This window comes from Bombina bombina, chromosome 1 (genome assembly GCF_027579735.1).
Source record: "Bombina bombina isolate aBomBom1 chromosome 1, aBomBom1.pri, whole genome shotgun sequence".
Taxonomy (NCBI): domain Eukaryota; kingdom Metazoa; phylum Chordata; class Amphibia; order Anura; family Bombinatoridae; genus Bombina; species Bombina bombina.
In genome coordinates, this window is record NC_069499.1 from 188,714,133 (window position 1) to 188,738,940 (window position 24,808).

A 24,808-nucleotide genomic window follows, 5' to 3' on the forward strand; every position below is an offset into this window, starting at 1 on the left:
AATATTACTTCTGGCGGTGTTAATGCCCAAGCAAAAGCATTAAATAGCAATTTACTTGTAATCTGGCTATAAGTGTTTCACCACTATGAAGGAGTAAATGAAATACATAGGTAAGGTGCACTAAATAGTAAAAAAAATTATATTTTTAATCTGCTAGTTATATTAGCTAACCTGTGTTTGGAACACGATTCCATTTAAAATATGGTTATAGGTTTTTTAATGCTGCAAGTTAATAAGAATGTGAAATCTTAGTGACATGGCTGTTTTTATTTCATCTTACAGACACATATACCAATCAGACCGTTCTCTAGTTATTAATCAAGTCAGGACTGAAGATGAAGGGATTTACACATGTATTGCTTCAAATGGTAATAGAAGAGAGACCCATCGTGTACAGCTTCATGTACATGGTATGTATATATATTTAAACTCCTGGAAAAACTAGTTTTTGACCCCCTAACCCACTTCTTATCCTCCAACTCCTTTCTTGACCAACTTCAATCTGGCTTCCATCCACAACACTCAACTGAGATTGCCCTCACCAAGTTAAGTAACTATCTTAGTCACTGCCCTATCTTGGATCCATGTAAACAGGTTACACAGTTCCAGCGTAGTCAAGATAGAGTAAGAGATAAGTAAGGTAAGTTAAAATATCACTTTATTTGGTACTTGCATTATAACATAACCGGCACAGCACACAGAGAGACTCCACCGCTTGCTGTGCCGGTTATGTTTTATTGCAAGTACCAAATAAAGAGATATTTTATTAACTTACCTTACTTATCTCTCTCTCTATCTTGACTACGCTGGAACTGTGTAACCTGTCTACATTTTTGCCTTATCGTGATTAAGGGTTGAGGAGAGCCCTAACAGTCCTAGTGTCGAGACAGCCCCTAACAGTGTAATTTACCTGTTGTGTATACGGAGGGCTGAACGCCGCAAGTGCACTGAGGTGTGTATATGCTGATGCAACAAGGTGTGCTATTACTGCAAAAACAACGGGAGAAGTAATTCTCAGGACAGATCTTCACAGTTATAGATCGTCATTCAAGCGGTAAGCCTTCTGTTTTCTTTATGTATAAGTCTTAGATCGTAATGATGGTAATACTATATCATACTCTGTGATATCCGCATTTAGTGGGACCCTTGTTAAGGGTAGTTTTTCTCAAGAGACGTTCATAAAATATATTTACACTGTCAAAGTCTAAGAAAGTTTTTGGATACAACTCTCTTGGATCCACTCTTATCTCTCTAACAGGTCATTTTCTGTCTCGTTTGCTGGCAATTCCTCCTCTTCATTGCCTCTGTCTGTTGGAGTACCTCAAGGCTCTGTCCTGGGTCCTCTATTCTTCTCTATTTATATCTATTTATGTATACTTCACTAGGTAAACTTATCAACAGCTATGGCTTCAAATATCACCTCTATGCTGATGATACTCAAATCTACCTCCTCACACCTTCTCTCTTTGCTTCTGTCCTTTCTCACGTTAGTGACTGCTTATCTGGCATTTCTTCCTGGACGGCCTCTCACCACCTAAAAATGAACATGTCCAAGACTAATCTCCTCTAATCCCCCCTCTTATTCTACTCCGGTTTCTAATTTTTCTATCACTGTTAGCGGCACCACTATCTCTCCGCTGCCTAGGAGTTACACTTATATCCAATTGCTCTCTTCATCCTGTTGAAACCAGCTACGCAATATCTCCAAAATTCATCAGTTTCTGAGTGCTGACACTACTAAGCAGCTAATGCATGCACTGGTAATTTCCCGACTTGACTACTGCAATAACCTTCTTACTGGTGTTCCTCTCTCCCGCCTCTCCCCCCCTTCAATCCATCCTAAATGCCTCTGCCTGGCTAATCCACTGCTCCTGATGTTCTGTATCTGCTGCACCACTCTGTGAGTCCCTTCACTAGCTCCCCAGTCACAGCAGAATTAAATTTAAAATTCTCACCCTGACCTACAAAGCCCTTACCAATAAAGCCCCCCTACCTATCCTCACTAATCAACAAATATACTTCAGCCCACCCCCTAAGATCCAACAATGACCTGCTCCTTGCATCTTCTATTATCAACACCTCCCATGCTAGACTGCAGGACTTCTCTTGTTTGGCACCAACCCTCTGGAATGCACTTCCTCTTGCTGTCCGACTTCCCCTAAGCCTGTCCTTTAAACGCCTCCTAAAGACCTTTCTGTTCAGGGAAGCCTATCACCCAACTCAGTAGCAAACTAATTCCACTTGCCTAATAGTTGCTTCTTATCTGGTAGCTTATGGCATTTTCAAATGTTTTCATAAGAGTTTCAGTGAAGCTTCCCATGCCTGGAAAAGTAGTGAGGACACCACCAGAAAGTGTATACACTTGATAGTACACTATATGCAGGTACATATAGGGAAAACGTATTAAATAAAGGAATACTTCAATTATTGATCCATTACACAAGAAAAGTAAAATATAGCACGACCAGATCTGCCTATATAAGGTTAAATGTACAATTATATATAGTATAAGAAATACCAACATATAACAGGATCAATTAAATCTTAAAGTTGAAATATAGCCTGCATAACAAGTCTACAAGTTGTCTATTCTGTACCTGAGCTGCAAAAATAAAAACGGTAAACAGCTCTCAGTTTTTCATTTCTTATTGATCTCCATACCATATACCATATAAAGGCCACTCTTGGACCTTAAATATTAGTGACATAAGAACATTGGAGGTTAATATAATAAGGGCCTCTCATGGACCCTGATAAAGAAGTCACAAATTCAGTCAACTAAGCAAATGGCAGATAAACAGTAATAAATATGCATATATTATATATATAATCTAGTTTCAGACTAACATAAGGGATAATAACTCTATTTGTAGTAAAAATCAGAGGGCTATCTTCCTTGAGGGAATCTATTGACTATCACACAAGTAGAAACATAAATAGGACTATCAGCCCCTATAACACAGCCCTAATAGGTGATCCAGTAACCATCTCCTTTGGCAAAATAGTTAAGTATATATATATATATATATATATATATATATATATATACACACTATATATCTATATACTAGTCGTACAGCCCATGTACACGGGCCATTTTTTGCAGTACAGTGGTTCCACCCCTTGCTCTCTCTCTACCCCCCTCTCTTTTGCTCTCTCTGCCCCCTCTCTTTTGCTCTCTCTTTCCCCCCTCTCTTCTGCTCTCTCTCTCCCCCCTCGCTCTATTTGGCTCTCTGTCTCCCCCCTCTCTTTTGCTCTCTCCCCCCTCTCTTTTGCTCTCTCCCTCTCTTTTGCTCTCTCTCCCCCCTCTCTCTATTTTGCTTTCTCTCTCCCCCTCTCTTTTCATCCCTCTCTTTTGCGCTCTCCTCCCTCTCTTTTGCTCTCTCTTTCTCTCCCTTTTTCTTTTTGCTGTCTCTCTCCCTCCCCCTCTCTTTTGCTCTCTCCCCCTCTCTTTTGCTCTCTCTCCCTCCCTTTTGCTCTCTCTCTCCCCCTCTCTATTTTGCTCTCTCTCTCCCCCTCTCTTTTCCTCCCTCTCTTTTGCGCTTTCCCCCTCTCTTTTGCTCTCTATCCCCCCTCTTTTGCTCTCTCTCCCCCCCTCTTTTTTGCTCTCTCTCTCCCCCTCTCTTTTGCTCTCTCTTCCCCCTCTCTTTTGCTCTCTCTTCCCCCCTCTTTTGCTCTTGCTCTCCCCTCTCTTTTGCTCTCTTTCTCTCCCCCCTCTCTTATGCTCTCTCTCCTCCTCTCTTTTGCTCTCTCTATCCCCCCTCTTTTGCTCTCTCTATCCCCCCTCTTTTGCTCTCTCTCTATCCCCCTCTCTCTCCCCTCTTTTGTGCTCTCCCCCCTCTCTTTTGCTCTCTCTCCCCTCTCTTTTGCTCTCTCTCCCCTTTCTACCCCCTCTATTTTGCTGTCTCTCTCCCTCTCTTTTGCTCTCTCTCCCTCTCTTTTGCTCTCTCTATCTCCCCTATTTTGCTCTCTCTATCTCCTCTATTTTGCTCTCTCTCCCCTTTATTTTGCTCTCCCTCTCCACCTCTTTTGCTTTCTCTCTCCCTCTCTTTTGCTCTCTCTACCCCCATCTTTTGCTCTCTCTACCCCCCTCTTTTGCTCTCTCTCTATTCCCCCCCCCTTTTGCTCTCTCTCTCTATCCCCGCTCTTTTGAGCTCTCTCTCCCATCCACATGGTCCCGCCCGGCCCCACCCATGTCACACCCGGCCCGTCCAAGTCACATCCGGCCCTGCCTCGCCCGCGTCAGGCCCGGCCCTGCCTCCGTGACACACATGGTCGGCCCCAGAGATGCCAGGTCAGTGTGTTGAAAGCCAGTTGTGTTTGTCCTTGCGCTGTCTCTACAGTGCATGACAGCTTCGGACAAACACACTTGGCCTTTTATATTATAGGATATATATATACACCAGTAATGTGCGGTGACTTCAGAGGCTGGTGAGGCAGTGGCTAGGAATCGGATACGCCTTCATTCTTTAGATATCCTTTGTTGAAGAAATAGCAATGTACATGGGCAAGCCAATCGCATGAGGTATCTATATGCAGCCACCAATCGGTATCTACTGAGCATATTTAGATATGCTTTTCAACAAAGGATATCTGATTTTCTTCATTCTTTTGATATCCTTTGTTGAAAATCATATCTAAATATGCTCATTAGCTACTGAGCATATTTAGATATGATTTTCAACAAAGGATATCAAAAGAATGAAGAAAATCAGATATCCTTTTGTTGAAAAGCATATCTAAATATGTTCATTTGCTACTGAGCATATTTAGATATGATTTTCAACAAAGGATACCAAAAGAATTAAGAAAATCAGATATCCTTTGTTGAAAAGCATATCTAAATATGCTCAGTAGCTACTGAGCGTATTTAGATATGATTTTCAACAAAGGATATCAGAAGAATGAAGAAAACCAGATATTAGATGTAATTTGGAAAGTTATTTAAAATTGCATGCGCTTTCTAAATGCATATAACGGTTTAAATTGTATAAATATCACCTAGCAATATAAACTAAAGAAGGAAACATAATATAACTTCCCTATAACATATATAGTATGATCTACAGCATATCCATCCATGATACCACAGAACCACCCTGCCAGAATGCCACAGATCCATTAAGCACTGTCACACCATCATACTGTAAAACATAAAACTAACATAACACGGTACTCTTTGACCACAGCAATTATATACCCATACAGTGTCACGCGACAAGGCCACCATTTCATCATACAACAATACTGTCACCAACAGCCTCAATGTCACAAAATTAGCATATCAAACATTCATTAAAATCATGATACCACACTACAGTCACAATATATAATATCACACAACCTTATTATAATGTTGTCACAGCAAGACACTTACAGTGCCCCCAGGTCAATAAACACTATTAATATCCCACTAACATTTTACAATTTCATTATAATAATATACCACAATAATATGATCACCATACTCTGTGTCTGTGTCAACACGCAGACATACTAGTACTATTGTAAGACACTCTATATCATCATATCGTAAGCCTCCCTGGCCTGGAGCCATAAAGCCACCCGGTCCCACCCCACGTGGGTGATTGAACGTCTTACTCAGTCCCTCTTAGTAATTTAACTGTTTTGACTCCGTCCTGAGTCCACACTTTCCCTGAGGCCACTCAAAAAAATCAACCAAGTGAAGGTGACAGTCCAGTCATGACAGTCCATAAAGCAAGCAAGCCTTAGCCACCCGGTTCCACGTTCAGATTCAGAACGTTTTACTATTACTATTTTTTTAGTAACTGTTTTTGTCAGTGCTATTAATTGGTGTGAAAAACACACAGTATAGCACTGACAAAAACAGTTACTAAAAAAATAGTAAGAGTAAAAGGTTTTGAATCTGAATCCGAGAATTATATCAAATTCAATACTTCAAACTAGGGGGGCTGAGTCAGTGATAAATATATTATTTATTATCCGCCACCTACCTAAATAAGATGCTCAAATGTAGTGCACTGCCGTCGTCGTCTAAGTAGTAGACTTAGTAGTAGTAATAGAATACTGCTTCTCTCTAATGCTCTTGATGTCCGACTCTGACTCCGTCTCTGAGGATCTGAGTTGACTGATCAGATGACGCCGGGCACGTGACAGACGCTGACGCGCGCCTCAATTCCTTTCCGTCCGGCACTCAGCCCGCCCAGAGACTCAGACTTGCTCAGGTCTGATTGGCTGAGAGGCGGCCAACTTGCTCCAGAGGCTTTCAGAGTCAAGCCTCCGGTGTGGGAGCATGGGCCGCATTGAGAGCACTGCATTAGCACTTATTCTCCTCTTGATGGCAGTCTCTCAGCGGCCCATACATTCCCAGTCAATAGTACATTTCATATTGCGCAATATAAGGATAGCTAGCCTCCAGTTTATTGCGCAATATGAATGTATTGTATTACTATAACGTTTTGGTTTTTTTAGCACAAGTCATAAAACAAATTAAATAATAAAGTACTGAAATTGGTGGAGGGGTGGGGGGTAGGGGGGGTCACCTGTTTAGTAAAAAAAAAATATTGAAAAAAAAATAAAATATTTTTTTATTTTTTACAAAAAGGCTGTAATACATAGATTGGCCAGGGGAGGCACTGCCTCACCTGCCTCTTATGAGTGCACGTCACTGATATACACATACAGGTACATACATATATGTATACATATACACATCTGATGATAGGGCATAATAAAATAGATTACTGTGAGACTGAGCCTGAGGCAGCAGCCAAGGAAGTCTCTTTATGTATAGAAATTATTTACAAATTAGAAAAAATGAAAAAAAGCTATCGCTTAGTGATGTGAGAGGGATAATTCCAACCCAAAACCAAAAAGGCATTTATGATCCCTTTTTGTTCCTCATGTATTGAGAGAACATTGCATTACAGGGATAGACTTTTTGAAGCTTTCTTCTCAAGCGTCCCAAACCTTATTGTCTTCACATGCAGTGCCCTGCATTTCCTCTCATACTCCGGTTGGAGTTACATTGCAAGGCATGGCTACCCACATATCCTCAGCGGTCTCTGATGCTCTGTCTCTTGGCTCAAGGGGAACAAATCTAAGAAGCCTGTTACTGACTCAAAGTCAGCATGAAGGGTCTGCCCCCAATCCAGGAATGGATCTTGGGGGGGGCAGACTTTGTTTTTTTGCTCAGGCTTGGGTTCGGGATGTCCCGGATCCTTGGGAGGTGGATATCGTGTCCCTGGGAGGCCTTTCCTCCCAGGGGCAGGTTCCTTCTCTCCAGGTTATCTGGAGAAGAGAGAGGCGTTCTTACGTGGTGTTCAGGATCTTTCCGACATGGGAGTGATAGTTCCTGTTCCAGTACTGGAGCAGGGTCTGGGATTCTATTCCTATCTGTCCGTGGTTCCCAAAAATGAGGGAACCTTCAAACTAATTTTAGATCTCAAGAGCATAAACAAGTTCCTCAGAGTTCCGTCTTTCAAGATGGACATTATTCATTCCATTCTTCCTTTGGTTCAAGAGGGCCAATTTATAACAACGGTAGATCTGAAGGATGGGAATCTGCATATTCCCATCCACAGGGACCATCACAAGTTTTTGAGATTCGCTTTTCTAGACAAGCACTTTCAATTTGTGACTCTTCCGTTCGGTCTGGCAACAGCGCCCAGGATTTTCTCAAAGGTCCTGGGAGCATTGCTGGCAGTGCTCCGATTGAGGGGTGTTGCTGTGGTGATGTATCTGGACGACATTCTAGTTCAGGCGCCATCTTTTCAACAAGCAAGCTCCCACACGGTGATGTTGTTGTCTTTTCTGTGTTCTCACGATGGAAGGTGAATTTGGGAAAAAGTTCCTTGATTCCAGCTACAAGGGTGGTGTTCTTGGGAACAATCATAGACTCTATATATGAAGATTTTTCTGACAGAATCCAGAAAAACAAAGATCTTCAATTCTTGTCTTGCCCTTCAGTCCTCTCTTCGGCTGTTAGTGGCTCAGTGTATGGTGGTCATTGGTCTGATGGTGTCCGCTATGGACATCATACCGTTTGCTTGGTTCCATCTCAGGCCTCTGCAGTTATGCATGCTCAGTCAATGGAACGGGGATTATGTGGATCTGTCTCCATGAATAGATCTGGATCAAGCTTCAAGGGACTCTCTTCTTTGGTGGTTGTCTCAAGATCATCTCTCTCAGGGAACTTGTTTTCACAGACCTTCCTAGGTGATCGTGACCTTGGATACCAGTCTGCTGCGATGGGAAGCTGTCTGGGGCTTGTTAAAGGCTCAGGGTCTATGGACTCGAGAGGAGTTGGTTCTTCCCATAAATATCCTAGAACTGAGGGCAATCTTCAATGCTCACATGGCCTCAGTTAGCTTCAGCCCAGTTTATAATGTTCCAGTCGGACAACATAACCTCAGTCGCTTACATCAATCATCAGGGAGGAACTCAGAGTTCCTTGGCCATGACAGAAGTAGCCAAGATTATTCAGTGGACAGAGGCTTACAACTGCTGTCTGTCTGCGATCCATATTCCAGGGCTGGACAATTGGGAAGCGTTTTTTCTGAGCAGACAGACCTTTCATCCGGGGAAGTGGGGACGCCATCCGGAGGTGTTTTCCAGCTTGATCCTAAAGTGGGGACAGCCGGAGCTGGATCTCATGGCATTTCATCAGAATGCCAAGCTTCCAAGGTACGGGTCAAGGTCAAGGGACCCTCAGGCTGTACTGATAGATGCTCTGGCAGTTCCTTGGAATTTCAGTCTAGCGTATGTTTTTCCACCGTTTGCTTTCCTTCCAAGGGTCATTGCTCGAATCAGGCAGAAGAGGGCGTCGGGGATTCTCATTGCTCTGGCATGACCTTGCAGAATCTGGTATGCGGATCTGGTGGAGATGTCATGTCTTCCACCTTGGAGACTTCCGTTAAGGAAGGACCTTCTACTTCAGGGTCCCTTCCTTCATCCAAATCTCGTTTCTCTGAAGCTGACTGCTTGGAGATTGAACGCTTGATATTATCTAAGTGTGGGTTTTCGTTCGGTTATTGAAACGGATTCAGGCTCGTAAGTCTGTGAGTAGAAAAATGTATTATAAGATATGGCGTAGATATCTGTATTGGTTTGAATCCAGAGGGTTCTCCTGGAGTAGCGTTAGGATTCCTAGGATTTTGTCTTTTCTTCAGGAGGGTCTGGAGAAGGGTTTATCTGCAAGTACCTTGAAGGGTCAAATTTCTGCTTTATCTATTTTGTTACACAAGCGCATCTGGCGGATGTGCCAGATGTTCAAGCTTTTTGTCAGGCCCTGGTTAGAATTCAGCCTTTGTTTAATTTTGTTACTCCTCCTTGGATTAATTTGGTTCTTAGAGTTCTTCAACAGACTCCGTTTGAGCCTATGCCTTCTTTGGATATTAAGATGTTATCCTGGAAGGTTTTATTTTTGGTTGCCTTTTCTTCGGCTCAAAGAGTTTCGGAACTTTCAGCATTGCAGTGTGAAGCTCCTTACCTTATTTTTCATTCTGATAAGGTGGTCCTGCGTACTGCCTTAGGTTTCCTTCCCAAAGTGGTTTTGGATAGGAATATTAATAGAGAAATCGTTGTTCCTTCTTTGTGTCCTAATCCTTCTTCTCATAAGGAGCGTTTGTTGCACAACCTGGATATGGTTCTTGTGTTGAAGTATTATTTGCAGGCGACTAAGGATTTTTGCCAGTGTTCTTCTTTGTTTGTTGCTTTTTCTGGGAAGCGCAAGGGTCAGAAAGCTACGGCTACTTCTCTTTCTTTTTGGCTGAGGAGTGTTATTTGCTTGGCATATGAGACTGCTGGACAGCAGCCTCCTGAGAAAGTCACGGCTCATTCCAGGAGGGCTGTTTCTTCTTCTTGGGCTTTCAAAAATGGAGCTTCTGTGGAACAGATTTGCAAGGCTGCCACTTGGTCATCTTTACACACTTTTTTCTAAATTTTACAAATTTGATACTTTTGCTTCAGCTGAGACTTCTTTTGGGAGAAAGGTTCTTCAAGCAGTGATCCTTCTGTTTAGGTTTACTGTCTTGTCCCTCCCTTATCATCCATGTACTCTGGCTTGGGTATTTGTTCCCAACAATAATTATGATGATCCGTGGACTCACGGTGTCTTTAGAATGAAAAGAAAATGTATGCTTACCTGATAAATTTATTTATTTCTTGACACAGTAAGTCCACGGCCTGCCCTGCATTTTTCAGACAGTTTATTTTTCTATAAACCTCAGGCACCTCTGCACTTTATATTACTTCCTTTCTCCTTTCCCTTTGGTCGAATGACTGGGGATTGTGGGTAGGGGATTGGTATTTAACAGCTTTGCTGTGGTGCTCTTTGCCTCCTCCTGCTGGTCAGGAGTGATATTTCCAACAGTAATTATGATGATCCGTGGACTCACCGTGTCAAGAAATAAATACATTTATCAGGTAAGCATAAATTTTCTTTTTTATATCTGTACACTTGTTAATTTTGCTTAATAAAGCTTTTTTAATAATAATAAAAAAAAACTTTTTTTTTTAAGGCAGCCTCTTCACAAGTTAGAGAATACACTTAAGCGACCCTATAGCCCATATCCTCTTAACTGCCATATGCAGTATGTAGCTACCCTCCACCTTGTCTCTGCCTCAAACTCCCAACAATCTCTTCCATCAGAGTGCTGGACAAACATTCGGCTAGATTACGAGTTTTTGTCGGTAAGACTTGCGGGGCTAGCAAGCCTTTTTTTCCCACTGCTCCCTTAAGACAACGCTGGTATTACAGGGTTTTTTTAAACCTGGCGTTCGCCGCAAAAAGGTGAGCGTAGAGCAGAATTTAGCTCCACATCTCACCTCAATACCAGTGTTGCTTACGGTAGCGGTAAGCTGGTTAAACGTGCTCGTGCACGATTTGCCCATAGGAAACAATGGGCTGAGCTGACTGAAAATAAACCTTACACCTGCAAAAAAGCAGCGTTCAGCTCCTAACGCAGCCCCATTGTTTCCTATGGGGAAATTAATTTTTTGTCTGCACCTAACACCCTAACATAAACCCTGAGTCTAAACACCCCTAATATTACACTTATTAACCCCTAATCTGCCATCCCCGCTATCGCTGATACCTACATTATATTATTAACCCCTAATCTGCCGCTCCGGACACCGCCGCCACCTACATTATACTTATTAACCCCTAATCTACTGCCCTTAACATTGCCGCCACCTACATTATAGTTATTAACCCCTAATCTGCCCCCCCAATGTCGCCGCAACTATATTAAATTTATTAACCCTTAATCTTCCAACGTCGCCGCTACTATATTAAATTTATTAACCCCTAAACCTAAGTCTAACCCTAAGTCTAACCCCCCTAACTTAAATATAATTTAAATTAAACTAAATAAATTTAACACAATTAAATAAATTATTCCTATTTAAAACTAAATACTTACCTATAAAATAAACCCTAAGCTAGCTACAATATAACTAATAGTTACATTGTAGCCAACTTAGGATTTATATTAATTTTACAGGCAACTTTGTATTTATTTTAACTAGGTACAATAGTTATTAAATAGTTATTAACTATTTAATAACTACCTAGCTAAAATAAAATTACCTGTAAAATAAACCCTAACCTAAGTTACAATTACACCTAACACTACACTATCATTAAATAAATTACCTAAACTACCTACAATTAATTACAATTAAATTAAATAAACTAAATTACAAGAGAAAAAAAACACTAAATTACAGGGGGAAAAAAGAATTACAAGGATTTTAAACTAATTACACCTAATCTAATCCCACTTATAAAATAAAAAATCCCTCCAAAATAATAAAATTCCCTACCCTATACTAAATTACAAATAGCCCTTAAAAGGGCCTTTTGTGGGGCATTGCCCCAAAGTAATCAGCTCTTTCATTTGTAAAAAAAAATACAATACCCCCCAACATTAAAACCCACCACCCACACACCCAACCCTACTCACCCAACCCTAAAACCCACACAATCCCCCCTTAAAAAACCTAACACTACCCCCCTGAAGATCTCCCAACCTTGAGCCGTCTTCACCCAGCCGGGCACAAGTGGACCTCCAGAGGGGCAGAAGTCTTCATCCAATCCGGGCAGAAGAGGTCCTCCAAGCGGCAGAAGTCTTCATCCAAGCGGCATCTTCTCTCTTCATTCATCCGGTGCGGAGTGGGTCCATCTTCAATCCAGCCGACGCGGAACCATCCTCTTCAAACGACGCCCTAACACGGAATGAAGGTTCCTTTAAATGACGTCATCCAAGATGGCGTCCCTTGTATTCCGATTGGATTCTATCAGCCAATCGGAATTAAGGTAGGAAAAATCCTATTGGCTGATCCTATCAGCCAATAGGATTTAGCTCGCATTCTATTGCCTGATTGGAACAGCCAATAGAATGCAAGCTCAATCCTATTGGCTGATCCAATCAGCCAATAGGATTGAACTTCAATCCTATTGGCTGATTGGATCAGCCAATAGGATTTTTCCTACCTTATTTCCGATTGGCTGATAGAATCCTATCAGCCAATCGGAATTCAAGGGACGCCATCTTGGATGACGTCATTTAAAGGAACCTTCATTCAGTGTTAGAACGTCGTTTGAAGAGGATGGCTCTGCGTCGGCTGGATTGAAGATGGACCCGATCCGCTCCGGATGGATGAAGAGAGAAGATGCCGCTTGGATGAAGACTTCTGCCGCTTGGAGGACCTCTTCTGCCCGGATCGGATGAAGACTTCTTCCCCTCTGGAGGTCCACTTGTGCCCGGCTGGGTGAAGATGGCTCAAGGTAGGGAGATCTTCAGGGGGGTAGTGTTAGGTTTTTTTAAGGGGGGATTGGGTGGGTTTTAGAGTAGGGTTGGGTGTGTGGGTGGTGGGTTTTAATGTTGGGGGGGTATTGTATTTTTTTTACAGGTGAAAGAACTGATTACTTTGGGACAATGCCCTGCAAAAGGCCCTTTTAAGGGCTATTTGTAATTTAGTATAGGGTAGGGAATTTTATTATTTTGGGGGGGGATTTTTTATTTTATTAGGGGGATTAGATTAGGTGTAATTAGTTTAAAATTCTTGTAATTCTTTTTTTCCCCTGTAATTTAGTGGGGGGTTTTTTTTCATAATTTAGTTGATTTAATTAAATTGTAGTTAATTGTAGGTAGTTAAGGTAATTTAATTAATGATAGTGTAGTGTTAGGTGTAATTGTAACTTAGGTTAGGATGATTTATTTTACAGGTAATTTTGTACTTATTTTAGCTAGGTAGTTATTAAATAGTTAATAACTATTTAATAACTATTGTACCTAGTTAATATAAATACAAAGTTGCCTGTAAAATAAATATAAATCCTAAGCTAGCTACAATGTAACTATTAGTTATATTGTAGCTAGCTTAGGGTTTATATTATAGGTAAGTATTTAGTTTTAAATAGGATTAATTAACGGCTAGATTTAGAGTTCTGCGGCCAAAGGGGTGCGTTAGCTACGCATGCTTTTTTTCCCCCGCACCTTTTAAATACCGCTTGTATTTAGAGTTCACAGAAGGGCTGCGTTAGGCTCCAAAAAGGGAGCCTAGAGCATAATTTACCGCCACTGCAACTCTCAATACCAGCCGTGCTTACGGACGCGGCCAGCTTCAAAAACGTGCTCGTGCACGATTCCCCCATAGGAAACAATGGGGCCGTTTGAGCTGAAAAAAAACCTAACACTTGCAAAAAAGCAGCGTTCAGCTCCTAACGCAGCCCCATTGTTTCCTATGGGGAAACACTTCCTAAGTCTGCACCTAACACCCTAACATGTACCCCGAGTCTAAACACCCCTAACCTTACACTTATTAACCCCTAATCTGCCGCCCCGCTATCGCTGACCCCTGCATTTTATTATTAACCCCTAATCTGCCGCTCTGTACACTGCCGCAACCTACATTATCCCTATGTACCCCTAATCTGCTGCCCCTAACACCGCCGACCCCTATATTATATTTATTAACCCCTAATGTGCCCCCCCCCATGTCGCCACCACCTGCCTACAATTATTAACCCCTAATCTGCCGACCGGACCTCACCGCTACTATAATAAATGTATTAACCCCTAAAGCTAAGTCTAACCCTAACACTAACACCCCCCTAAGTTAAATATAATTTTTTTAATTTAACGAAATAAAATAAATCTTATTAAATAAATTAATCCTATTTAAAGCTAAATACTTACCTGTAAAATAAACCCTAATATAGCTACAATATAAATTATAATTATATTGTAGCTATTTTAGGATTAATATTTATGTATTTATTTTAACTAGGTACAATAGCTATTAAATAGTTAATAACTATTTAATAGCTACCTAGTTAAAATAATTACAAAATTACCTGTAAAATAAATCCTAACCTAAGTTACAAATACACCTAACACTACACTATCAATAAATTAATTAAATAAAATACCTACAATTATCTACAATTAAACCTAACACTACACTATCAATAAATTAATTACAAACAAATACCTACAAATAAATACAATTAAATAAACTAACTAAAGTACAAAAAATAAAAAAAGAACTAAGTTACAAAAAATAAAAAAATAATTTACAAACATTTTAAAAATATTACAACAATTTTAAGCTAATTACACCTACTCTAAGCCCCCTAATAAAATAACAAAGCCCCCCAAAATAAAAAAATGCCCTACCCTATTCTAAAATAAAAATTGAAAAGCTCTTTTACCTTACCAGCCCTTAAAAGGGCCTTTTGCGGGCCATGCCCCAAAGAATTCTGCTCTTTTGCCTGTAAAAAAAACCATACAATACCCCCCCCCCAACATTAAAACCCACCACCCACATACCCCTAATCTAACCCAAATCCCCCTTAAATAAACCTAACTTAGTGTTAGGTTTATTTAAGGGGGATTTGGGTTAGATTAGGGGTATGTGGGTGGTGGGTTTTAATATTTAGCTTTAAATAGGAATAATTTATTTAATAAGAAATAATTTATTTCGTTAGATAAAAATTATATTTAACTTAGGGGGGTGTTAGTGTTAGGGTTAGACTTAGCTTTAGGGTTTAATAAATTTATTAGAGTAGCTGTGAGGTCCGGTTGGCAGATTAGGGGTTAATACTTGAAGTTAGGTGTCGGTGATTTTAGGGAGGGCAGATTAGGGGTTAATACTATTTATTATAGGGTTATTGAGGTGGGAGTGAGGCGGATTAGGGGTTAATAACATTATTATAGTAGCGGTGAGGTCCGGTCGGCAGATTAGGGGTTAATAATTGTAGTTAGGTGGCGGCGACGTTGGGGGCGGCAGATTAGGGGTTAATAAATATAATATAGGGGTCGTGGTGTTAGGGGCAGCAGATTAGGGGTACATAGGGATAATGTAGGTTGCGGCGGTGTGCGGTCGGCAGATTAGGGGTTAAAAATTTTTATTAGAGTGGCGGCGATGTGGGGGGCCTCGGTTTAGGGGTACATAGGTAGTTTATGGGTGTTAGTGTACTTTAGAGCACAGTAGTTAAGAGCTTTATGAACCGGCGTTAGCCCAGAAAGCTCTTAACCCCTGGCTTTTTGCTGTGGCTGGAGTCTTGACGTTAGATTGCTAACGCTCACTTCAGCCAAGACTCTAAATACCGGCGTTAGAAAGATCCCATTGAAAAGATAAGATACCTAAATGGCGTAGGGGGATCTGCGGTATGGAAAAGTCGTGGCTGCAAAGTGAGCGTTAGACCCTTTCCTGACTGACTCTAAATACCAGCGGACGGCCAAAACCAGCGTTAGGAGCCCCTAATGCTGGTTTTGACGGCTAATGCAGAATCTAGGCGTTATTTAATTATGTTAAATTTATTTAGTTTAATTTAAATTATATTTAAGTTAGGGGGGTGTTAGGGTTAGGGTTAGACTTAGGTTTAGGGGTTAATACCTTTAATATTGGGGATGGCAGATTAGGGGTTAATAAATGTAAGTAGGTGTCGGCGATGTTAGGGATGGCAGATTAGGGGTTAATAAAATTTCTCTTGTGTGAGGCGGGAGTGCGGCGGTTTAGGGGTTAATATATTTATTAAAGTGGCGGCGATGTCCAATCGGCAGATTAGGGGTTAATATATTTATTTAAGTGTTTCCGATGTGGGGGGGGGCTCGGTTTAGGGGTTAATAGGTCGTTTATGGGTGTTAGTGTACTTTGTAGCAATTTAGTTAAGAGTTTTATGTTCCGGCGTTAGCCCATAAAACTCTTAACTACTGACTTTTAAATGCGGTAGGAGTCTTGACAGGAGAGGGTCTACCACTCATTTCTTCCAAGACTCGTAATACCGGCGTTAGGCAAATCCCATTAAAAAGATAGGATACGCAATTGACATAAGGGGATTTGCGGTAGCCTCGAGTCGCGGAAGAAAAGTGAGCGGTACACCTGTACCTGTCAGACTCGTAATACCAGCGGGCGTTAAAAAGCAGCGTTGGGACCTCTCAATTCTGCTTTTTAAGGCTAACGCCAAAATCTAGGCGATTGATAGGCTCCATGAAATGCAATTCTGATCTCCGAGCAGAGGCTGCGAGGGGGAAAATGATCATAATCCAGTCCCCATGTGTATAGTAAAGACTGTAGAGATGCCAAACCTTCTGCAGCAACTTCCCTGACACTTTATTCCTCTGTTTTAAACTTCAGCAGAGTATTATGTGACTGGCGACACAGGGGCAGTCAGTGTGATGTTCCTGCAAGAGGAAGATGCCAGGTCGGCCTTATTCTCCTGCGTAGGGGCTGGCTGGTAAAGTGGAGTAGACTGGGCTTCTGCTAAAAGTTCAAAAAGCCCCTCACCTTTCATGACTGCTGGGCAGTCCGAACCGATCCCATTTGGTCTATCGCTTGCCTGTTCTATAATGTACATTGACTGGTCCTAGCTATACACGGATACCGGAGAAGTGGGACTATGGATCTTAATTTGATTTGAGTATCAGGGGTCTCCATAGTTTTGGGGTGATACTGTTATCCATTGCTCATATCAGTTCCTCTAATTGTTGTATCCTCTAGCATTTCATACATGTTGGGGCATTACTCTCACTGAGGAATTACACACCTTTTATATATATATATATATATATATATATATATATAGTTGAGTTTCAGAGTTCAGCGCACATAGAATGGAGAAAAGCAAAAACAAAACCAAATTATGGTGCAGTATGTCAGTACTAGGCAATCAAAAACTAAATGTGAGATTTAAATGTGCTCACCTTGTTTAACCTCAAACATGTGAGGTATGTTGGAAGCATGGAGGGGATGTAATCCTGATCTGCTGGATTTCTTTCCTTGTTGCTGTTTATTTCTTTTTCCTTTCTTTATACTTGAGAAGCCTTTCAAGTATAAAGAAAGGGAAAAGAAATAAACAGCAACAAGGAAAGAAATCCAGCAAAAAGAATTAAAGTGTCTCTACCTAACTCCAGAGAGGAGAAGTTTGTCTGAAATACCAACATATTTCTACTCCAGGGATATCAAGATTTCCACCTGCTAAAAGTTTCTGCATACCAGCTGGAAAAATCTTTACCACAGATTGTGATTACATCTCCTCCATGCTTCCAACATACCTCACATGTTTGAGGTTAAACAAAGTGAGCACATTTAAATCTCACGTTTAGTTTTTGATTGCCTAGTACTGACATACTGCACCATAATTTGGTTTTGTTTTTGTTTTTCTCCATTCTATGTGCGCTGAACTCTGAAACTCAACTCCATACCTTTTTCCTTCACATTCCATTTGATGATAGTGGAATATTCAGAAACTAGCTGCCATTGAAATATATCATGAGGAACTAATTAGAGCAAAATAACCATTTGCAACATACACAGCGCAGATCAAGAAACACCCAAGCAACAATATACTGTATATATATATATATATATATATATATATATATATATATACAGTATATAAATCCTGAGTATATGAGTGCCTTTCACCCGATATGTATACACTTTTAGTCTTGAGCTGAGCAGACTTCTATTGACACAATAGTTTGACACATCTTTATGTTTTCCTTGTGTCTTTAAGGTGTACCTAGAGTGTGAACACATTTCTGGAATGCTACTGTGTTCAGTCTGTTTCCATCCTCTTATATTTATTTGCTAAGAGAGTATACTGGATGTTCTAAAAAATTTTCCCTATGAGATAACAAAGTACATTTACATATCCCCTGTTGTGTTTATTTATTGCTGTGACAGAGACAATTTAGAGTGAGTGCACCTGAAAGTGATGGTAGTATGTGATGCTCTGACCCTAGAAATACAGTTGTTCCTTCAAATGACTGTCTATATGATATGGGAAAGTACAGGTAAGGGGAGCTAGGATGGATTTTCTGAGTTTTATTAACTGAGTAGAAATATGACTGGTGGAAATTTTAAGTGGATGCGATGTGCAATGATAGAGTGAAAAAGACTCAGTTATATTTATGTGAAGAAATATCGTGTTAGATAAAATAATAAGTAAAAAAAAAAAAGCTGAAAATATAATATAAACAGTGATATCAATTTTTGTTAGTAAAGTGAACTGTTGTTTGTGGACATAAAATAATAATTGTGACTAAATGTGCTATTTTCCGATATAGCAATGTGCTAATTTTTCTTTATAGAGATGAAAAAATTAAAATATAGTGTATATTTAGGTAAAAATATAATACATTTATTGCTAATGAGAACAGGGTAATACAAACAAGGAAATTAAAAATTGAAATTAAAATTGGTATAGAGCTCTTATACCATATAATAACAGGATAAAGGGCTTTTCTAAAAATTGGTTTCTCGCAGTAAAAAAGTTATGCAAAGTTTGTCTAAAAGATGTACAGAGTCAGACTATGTCTAGAAGAGTCTCGTAAAACACTTTTGAACCAAATAAACTTGTATTGTTTCAGAAGGTATAGATGAATCAGGTAGTTAGTTGCCGTTGTTTATTCAGATCTGAATGCTATTCCGTAAGTGTGGGGGATACCTTTTATGTGATAATGTTCTCACTTACAGTCACACTTTGTATAGTGTATTTAAATTACTACTTCCTTGTTTGTATTACCCTGCTCTCATTAGCAATAAATGTATTATATTTTTACATAAATATACACTATATTTTAATTTTTTCATCTCTATAAAGTAAAATTAGCACATTGCTATATCGGAAAATAGCACATTTAGTCACAATTCTTATTTTATGTCCACAAACAACAGTTCACTTTACTAACAAAAATTGGTATCGTTGTTTATATTATATTTTCAAAAAAAAATTTTGACTTATTTTATCTAACACGATATTTCTTCACATAAATATAATTTCTCTTGTTAGGTGTATCCAGTCCACGGATCATCCATTACTTGTGGGATATTCTCCTTCCCAACAGGAAGTTGCAAGAGGATCACCCACAGCAGAGCTGCTATATAGCTCCTCCCCTAACTGCCATATCCAGTCATTCTCTTGCAAGCTCTCAACATAGCTGGAGGTAGTAAGTGTAAAGTGGTGAAATATAGTTAGTTTTTTCTTCAATCAAAAGTTTATTGTTTTTAAATGGTATCGGAGTTATACTATTTTATCTCAGGCAGCATTTAGAAGAAGAATCTGCCTGCGTTTTTCTATGATCTTAGCAGAAGAATCTGCCTGCGTTTTTCTATGATCTTAGCAGAAGTAACTAAGATCCACTGCTATTCTCACATATGTCTGAGGAGTGAGGTAACTTCAGAGGGAGAATGGCGTGCAGGGTATCCTGCAATAAGGTATGTGCAGTTAAGTTTTTCTAGGGATGGAATTTGCTAGAAAATGCTGCTGATACCAGATTAATGTAAGTTAAAGCCTAAATACAGTGATTTAATAGCGACTAGTATCAGGCTTGCTATCAGAGGTATATACTCTGATTAATGTGCAATATAAAACCTTTGCTGGCATGTTCAATCGTTTTTATATATGCTTTGGTGATAAAACTTATTGGGGCCTAGTTTTTTCCAAATGGCTGGCTTTATTTTTGCCTAGAAACAGTTTCCTGAGGCTTTCCACTGTTATAGTATAAAAGTTACAGTTGGTGCAGTTAAAATTACAAACTGTGACATTCAGCTTCCTTCAGCAGTCCCCTGCATGCTATAGGACATCTCTGAAGGGCTCAAAAGGCTTCAAAAGTAGGAGCTGTGACAGTTGTTATGACTGTTTAAAAAACATATTTTTCGTTTTGTTAATCTGTTTTTTGTATTAAGGGGTTAATCATCCATTTGCAAGTGGGTGCAATGCTCTGCTAACTTGTTACATACACTGTAAACATTTTGTTAATTTAACTGCCTTTTTTCACTGTTATTTCAAATTTTGGCAAAATTTGTTTCTCTTAAAGGCACAGTAACGTTTTTTTATATTGCTTGTTAACTTGATTTAAAGTGTTTTCCAAGCTTGCTAGTCTCATTGCTAGTCTGTATAAACATGTCTGACATAGAGGAAACTCCTTGTTCATTATGTTTAAAAGCCATGGTGGAACCCCATAGGAGAATGTGTACTACATGTATTGAGTTCACTTTAAACAATAAAGATCAGCTGTTATCTTTAAAAGAATTATCAGCAGAGGATTCTGACGAGGGGGAAGTTATGCCGACTAACTCTCCCCACGTGTCGGACCCTTTGATTCCCGCTCAAGGGACTCACGCTAAAATGGCGCCAAGTACATCAAAGACGCCCATAGCGATTACTTTGCAGGACATGGCGGCAATCATGGATAATACCCTGTCAGTGGTATTAGCCAGACTGCCTGAATTCAGAGGAAAGCGCGATAGCTCTGGGGTTAGACGTAATACAGAGCGCGCAGATGTTTTAAGGCCCATGTCTGATACTGCGTCACAATATGCAGAAGCTGAGGAAGAGCTTCAGTCTGTGGGTGACGTCTCTGACTCGGGGAAACCTGATTCAGATATGTCTACTTTTAAATTTAAGCTTGAGAACCTCCGGGTGTTGCTTGGAGAGGTTTTAGCTGCTCTGAATGACTGTGACACAATTGTAGTGCCCGAGAAATTGTGTAGACTGGATAAATACTACGCGGTGCCGGTGTGTACTGACGTTTTTCCAATACCTAAAAGGTTTACAGAAATTATTACTAAGGAGTGGGACAGACCCGGTGTGCCGTTTTCCCCCCCTCCTATTTTTAGAAAAATGTTTCCAATAGACGCCACCACACGGGACTTATGGCAGACGGTCCCTAAGGTGGAGGGAGCAGTTTCTACTTTAGCAAAGCGTACCACTATCCCTGTCGAGGACAGTTGTGCTTTTTCAGATCCAATGGATAAAAAATTAGAAGGTTACCTTAAAGGGACTTTAAACACTTGTCATTAGTGTTTTGTTTGTTTTTTATTCATAATGTTTCTTTATTTTTTTTAAATGCAAATTGCTATTTCTTTTTATTATAGGTTTATTTATTTTTTTATTTTGTTAAATTTACTTCACTTTCTGACTGCTCCGTGCCGACATGGCTGAAGGTTATGTTGAGAAACCCGGAAGTCTCTGCTTATTGCTGTGAGCGCGCACAGCACAGCATAACTAAAACTATTGCTGCTATAAAGTTTGCAGCGATTATCTTAGTTTTGTCCCTAAATAATATCCTTTGAACTGGCCTCTATTGCTAACACCCTTGAAAGCTAATAATTAATTATAATTTAAAAAAAAAAAAATAATTAACTCCTATTTTGCAATAATCCTTGTACTACGAGTGAAAGAGGGATCGCACAACACACTGCTCAGGGAGACAGCTGCTGTCTCATAAATATACTCTGTTTTCTTTTACCCCTCTGTTATCTCTACAAGCTCCCGGAGTCCCGCTCAAGCTAGCTATACCTTTTCTGAGTTTATTGCAAATCTTATGCAGCTGACGCTCTGTGATGTGACAGCATCAGTGGTTTGTTTATTTACCAGGCATTCTGAAGATCCTAAAAGATAGCGTAGTGAATGCTTTATTTGTTTTGTTTTTTACGAGTATGGAGCGGTCAGCCATAGTGTTCTGTTTTATGCACATCAATTTCTAATGACGATCAGGCAGCCAAGCTTCAAATCACCCTTCTGTTTCTTCTTTGAGGTTTGAAAGTTACTTATTTTCTGGGATCGATCCTACCTTTATCTGTTAGCATTATGTTTTCATTCTGCTTTTACCAATCACATCATCTAAGTCAATATTGTTTGTCTAATTTGGGTTGCTTTTATTTGTTATATATGTATATATATACATATATATATATATATATATATATATATATATATATATATATATATATACATATATATATATATATATATATATATATATATATATATATATATATATACATAACAAATAAAAGCAACCCAATTTAGACAAACAATATTGACTTAGATTATGTGATTGGTAAAAGCAGAATGAAAACATAATGCTAACAGATAAAGGTAGGATCGATCCCAGAACAAAAGAAAATAAGTAACTTTCAAACCTCAAAGAAGAAACAGAAGGGTGATTTGAAGCTTGGCTGCCTGATCGTCATTAGAAATTGATGTGCATAAAACAGAACACTATGGCTGACCGCTCCATACTCGTAAAAAACAAAACAAATAAAGCATTCACTACGCTATCTTTTAGGATCTTCAGAATGCCTGGTAAATAAACAAACCACTGATGCTGTCACATCACAGAGCGTCAGCTGCATAAGATTTGCAATAAACTCAGAAAAGGTATAGCTAGCTTGAGCGGGACTCCGGGAGCTTGTAGAGATAACAGAGGGGTAAAAGAAAACAGAGTATATTTATGAGACAGCAGCTGTCTCCCTGAGCAGTGTGTTGTGCGATCCCTCTTTCACTCGTAGTATAAGGATTATTGCAAAATAGAGTAACACAGCTGTTCATTCACTGAAAACGTCTGCCTTTGACAACTAAATCTATGAAGCTCGTTCACAAAGTTAATGAAAACGAGCTTCATAGAAGCGGCTAAGACGTTGCTTTATTTGTATGTGCATGAGCGGAAGTAAAGAAGGGAGTGCACAGCGAGTCTGCATACTATCCCATACAACGCGCGTTACAATATGGCGGCTACCACCGCATTCAGTAGGCGGTGGTTTAGTGGTAAAATTGAAAATAAAAGATAATTAAGCAGAAGCAAGATACAAATATGGAGAAACAAATAATGTTTAAAACTAAAACAAAATGATTAAAAAATAATAATAATTAAATGAAAACAGAAGGTGTTTAGGGTCCCTTTAAGAAAATGTTTATTCAACAAGGTTTTATCCTGCAGCCCCTTGCATGCATTGCTCCTGTCACTGCTGCTGCGGCGTTCTGGTTTGAGTCTCTGGAAGAGGCCTTTCAGACAGCTACTCCATTGACTGAAATACTTGACAAGCTTAGAACACTTAAGCTAGCTAATTCTTTTGTTTCTGATGCCATTGTTCATTTGACTAAACTAACGGCTAAGAATTCTGGATTCGCCATCCAGGCGCGTAGGGCGCTATGGCTTAAATCTTGGTCAGCTGACGTGACTTCAAAGTCTAAATTACTTAACATTCCCTTCAAGGGGCAGACCCTATTCGGGTCTGGTTTGAAGGAAATTATTGCTGACATTACTGGAGGTAAGGGTCATACCCTTCCTCAGAACAGGGCCAAATCAAGGGCCAAACAGTCTAATTTTCGTGAAACTTCAAGGCAGGTGCAGCATCAACTTCCTCTGCTACAAAACAAGAGGGAACTTTTGCGCAATCCAAGCCGGCCTGGAAATCTAACCAGGCCTGGAGCAAAGGCAAGCAGGCCAGAAAGCCTGCTGCTGCCTCTAAGACAGCATGAAGGAACGGCCCCCTATCCGGCAACGGATCTAGTAGGGGGCAGACTTTCTCTCTTCGCCCAGGCGTGGGCAAGAGATGTTCAGGATCCCTGGGCGTTGGAGATCATATCTCAGGGATATCTTCTGGACTTCAAAGCTTCCCCCCCACAAGGGAGATTTCACCTTTCGAGATTATCTGTAAACCAGATAAAGAAAGAGGCATTCTTACGCTGTGTGCAAGACCTCCTAATAATGGGAGTGATCCATCCAGTTCCACAGATGGAACAAGGACAGGGATTTTATTCAAATCTGTTTGTGGTTCCCAAAAAAGAGGGAACCTTCAGACCAATTTTGGATCTAAAGATCTTAAACAAATTCCTCAGAGTTCCATCGTTCAAAATGGAAACTATTCGGACAATCCTACCTATGATCCAGGAGGGTCAGTACATGACCACAGTGGATTTGAAGGATGCTTACCTTCACATACTGATTCACAAAGATCATCATCGGTTCCTAAGGTTTGCCTTTCTAGACAGGCATTACCAGTTTGTGGCTCTTCCCTTCGGGTTAGCTGCAGCCCCAAGAATTTTTACAAAGGTTCTGGGGTCTCTTCTGGCGGTCCTAAGACCACGGGGCATAGCAGTGGCCCCTTATCTAGACGACATCCTGATACAGACGTCAAACTTCCAAATTGCCAAATCTCATACGGACATAGTGTTGGCATTTCTGAGGTCGCATGGGTGGAAAGTGAACGAGGGAAAGAGTTCTCTATCACCCCTCACAAGGGTTTCCTTCCTAGGAACTCTGATAGATTCTGTAGAAATGAAAATTTACCTGAGTCCAGGTTATCAAAGCTTCTAAATTCCTGCTGTGTTCTTCACTACATTCCGCGCCCTTCGGTGGCTCAGTGCATGGAAGTGATCGGCTTAATGGTAGCTGGCGATGGACATAGTGCCATTTGCGCGCCTACATCTCAGACCGCTGCAATTATGCATGCTCAGTCAGTGGAATGGGGATTACACAGATTTGTCCCCTCTGCTAAATCTGGATCAAGAGACCAGAGA

General features: G+C 40.2%; 1 protein-coding gene across 1 annotated transcript in view; it reads left to right on the top strand.

The window, feature by feature from the left end:
• Window positions 1–24,808, top strand: part of PAPLN (papilin, proteoglycan like sulfated glycoprotein) — a 517,238-nt gene that overhangs the window by 318,525 nt on the left and 173,905 nt on the right. Inside the window, 1 exon segment of the mRNA XM_053697785.1 lies at window positions 283–410. Coding sequence (XP_053553760.1) covers window positions 283–410 — 128 coding nt within the window.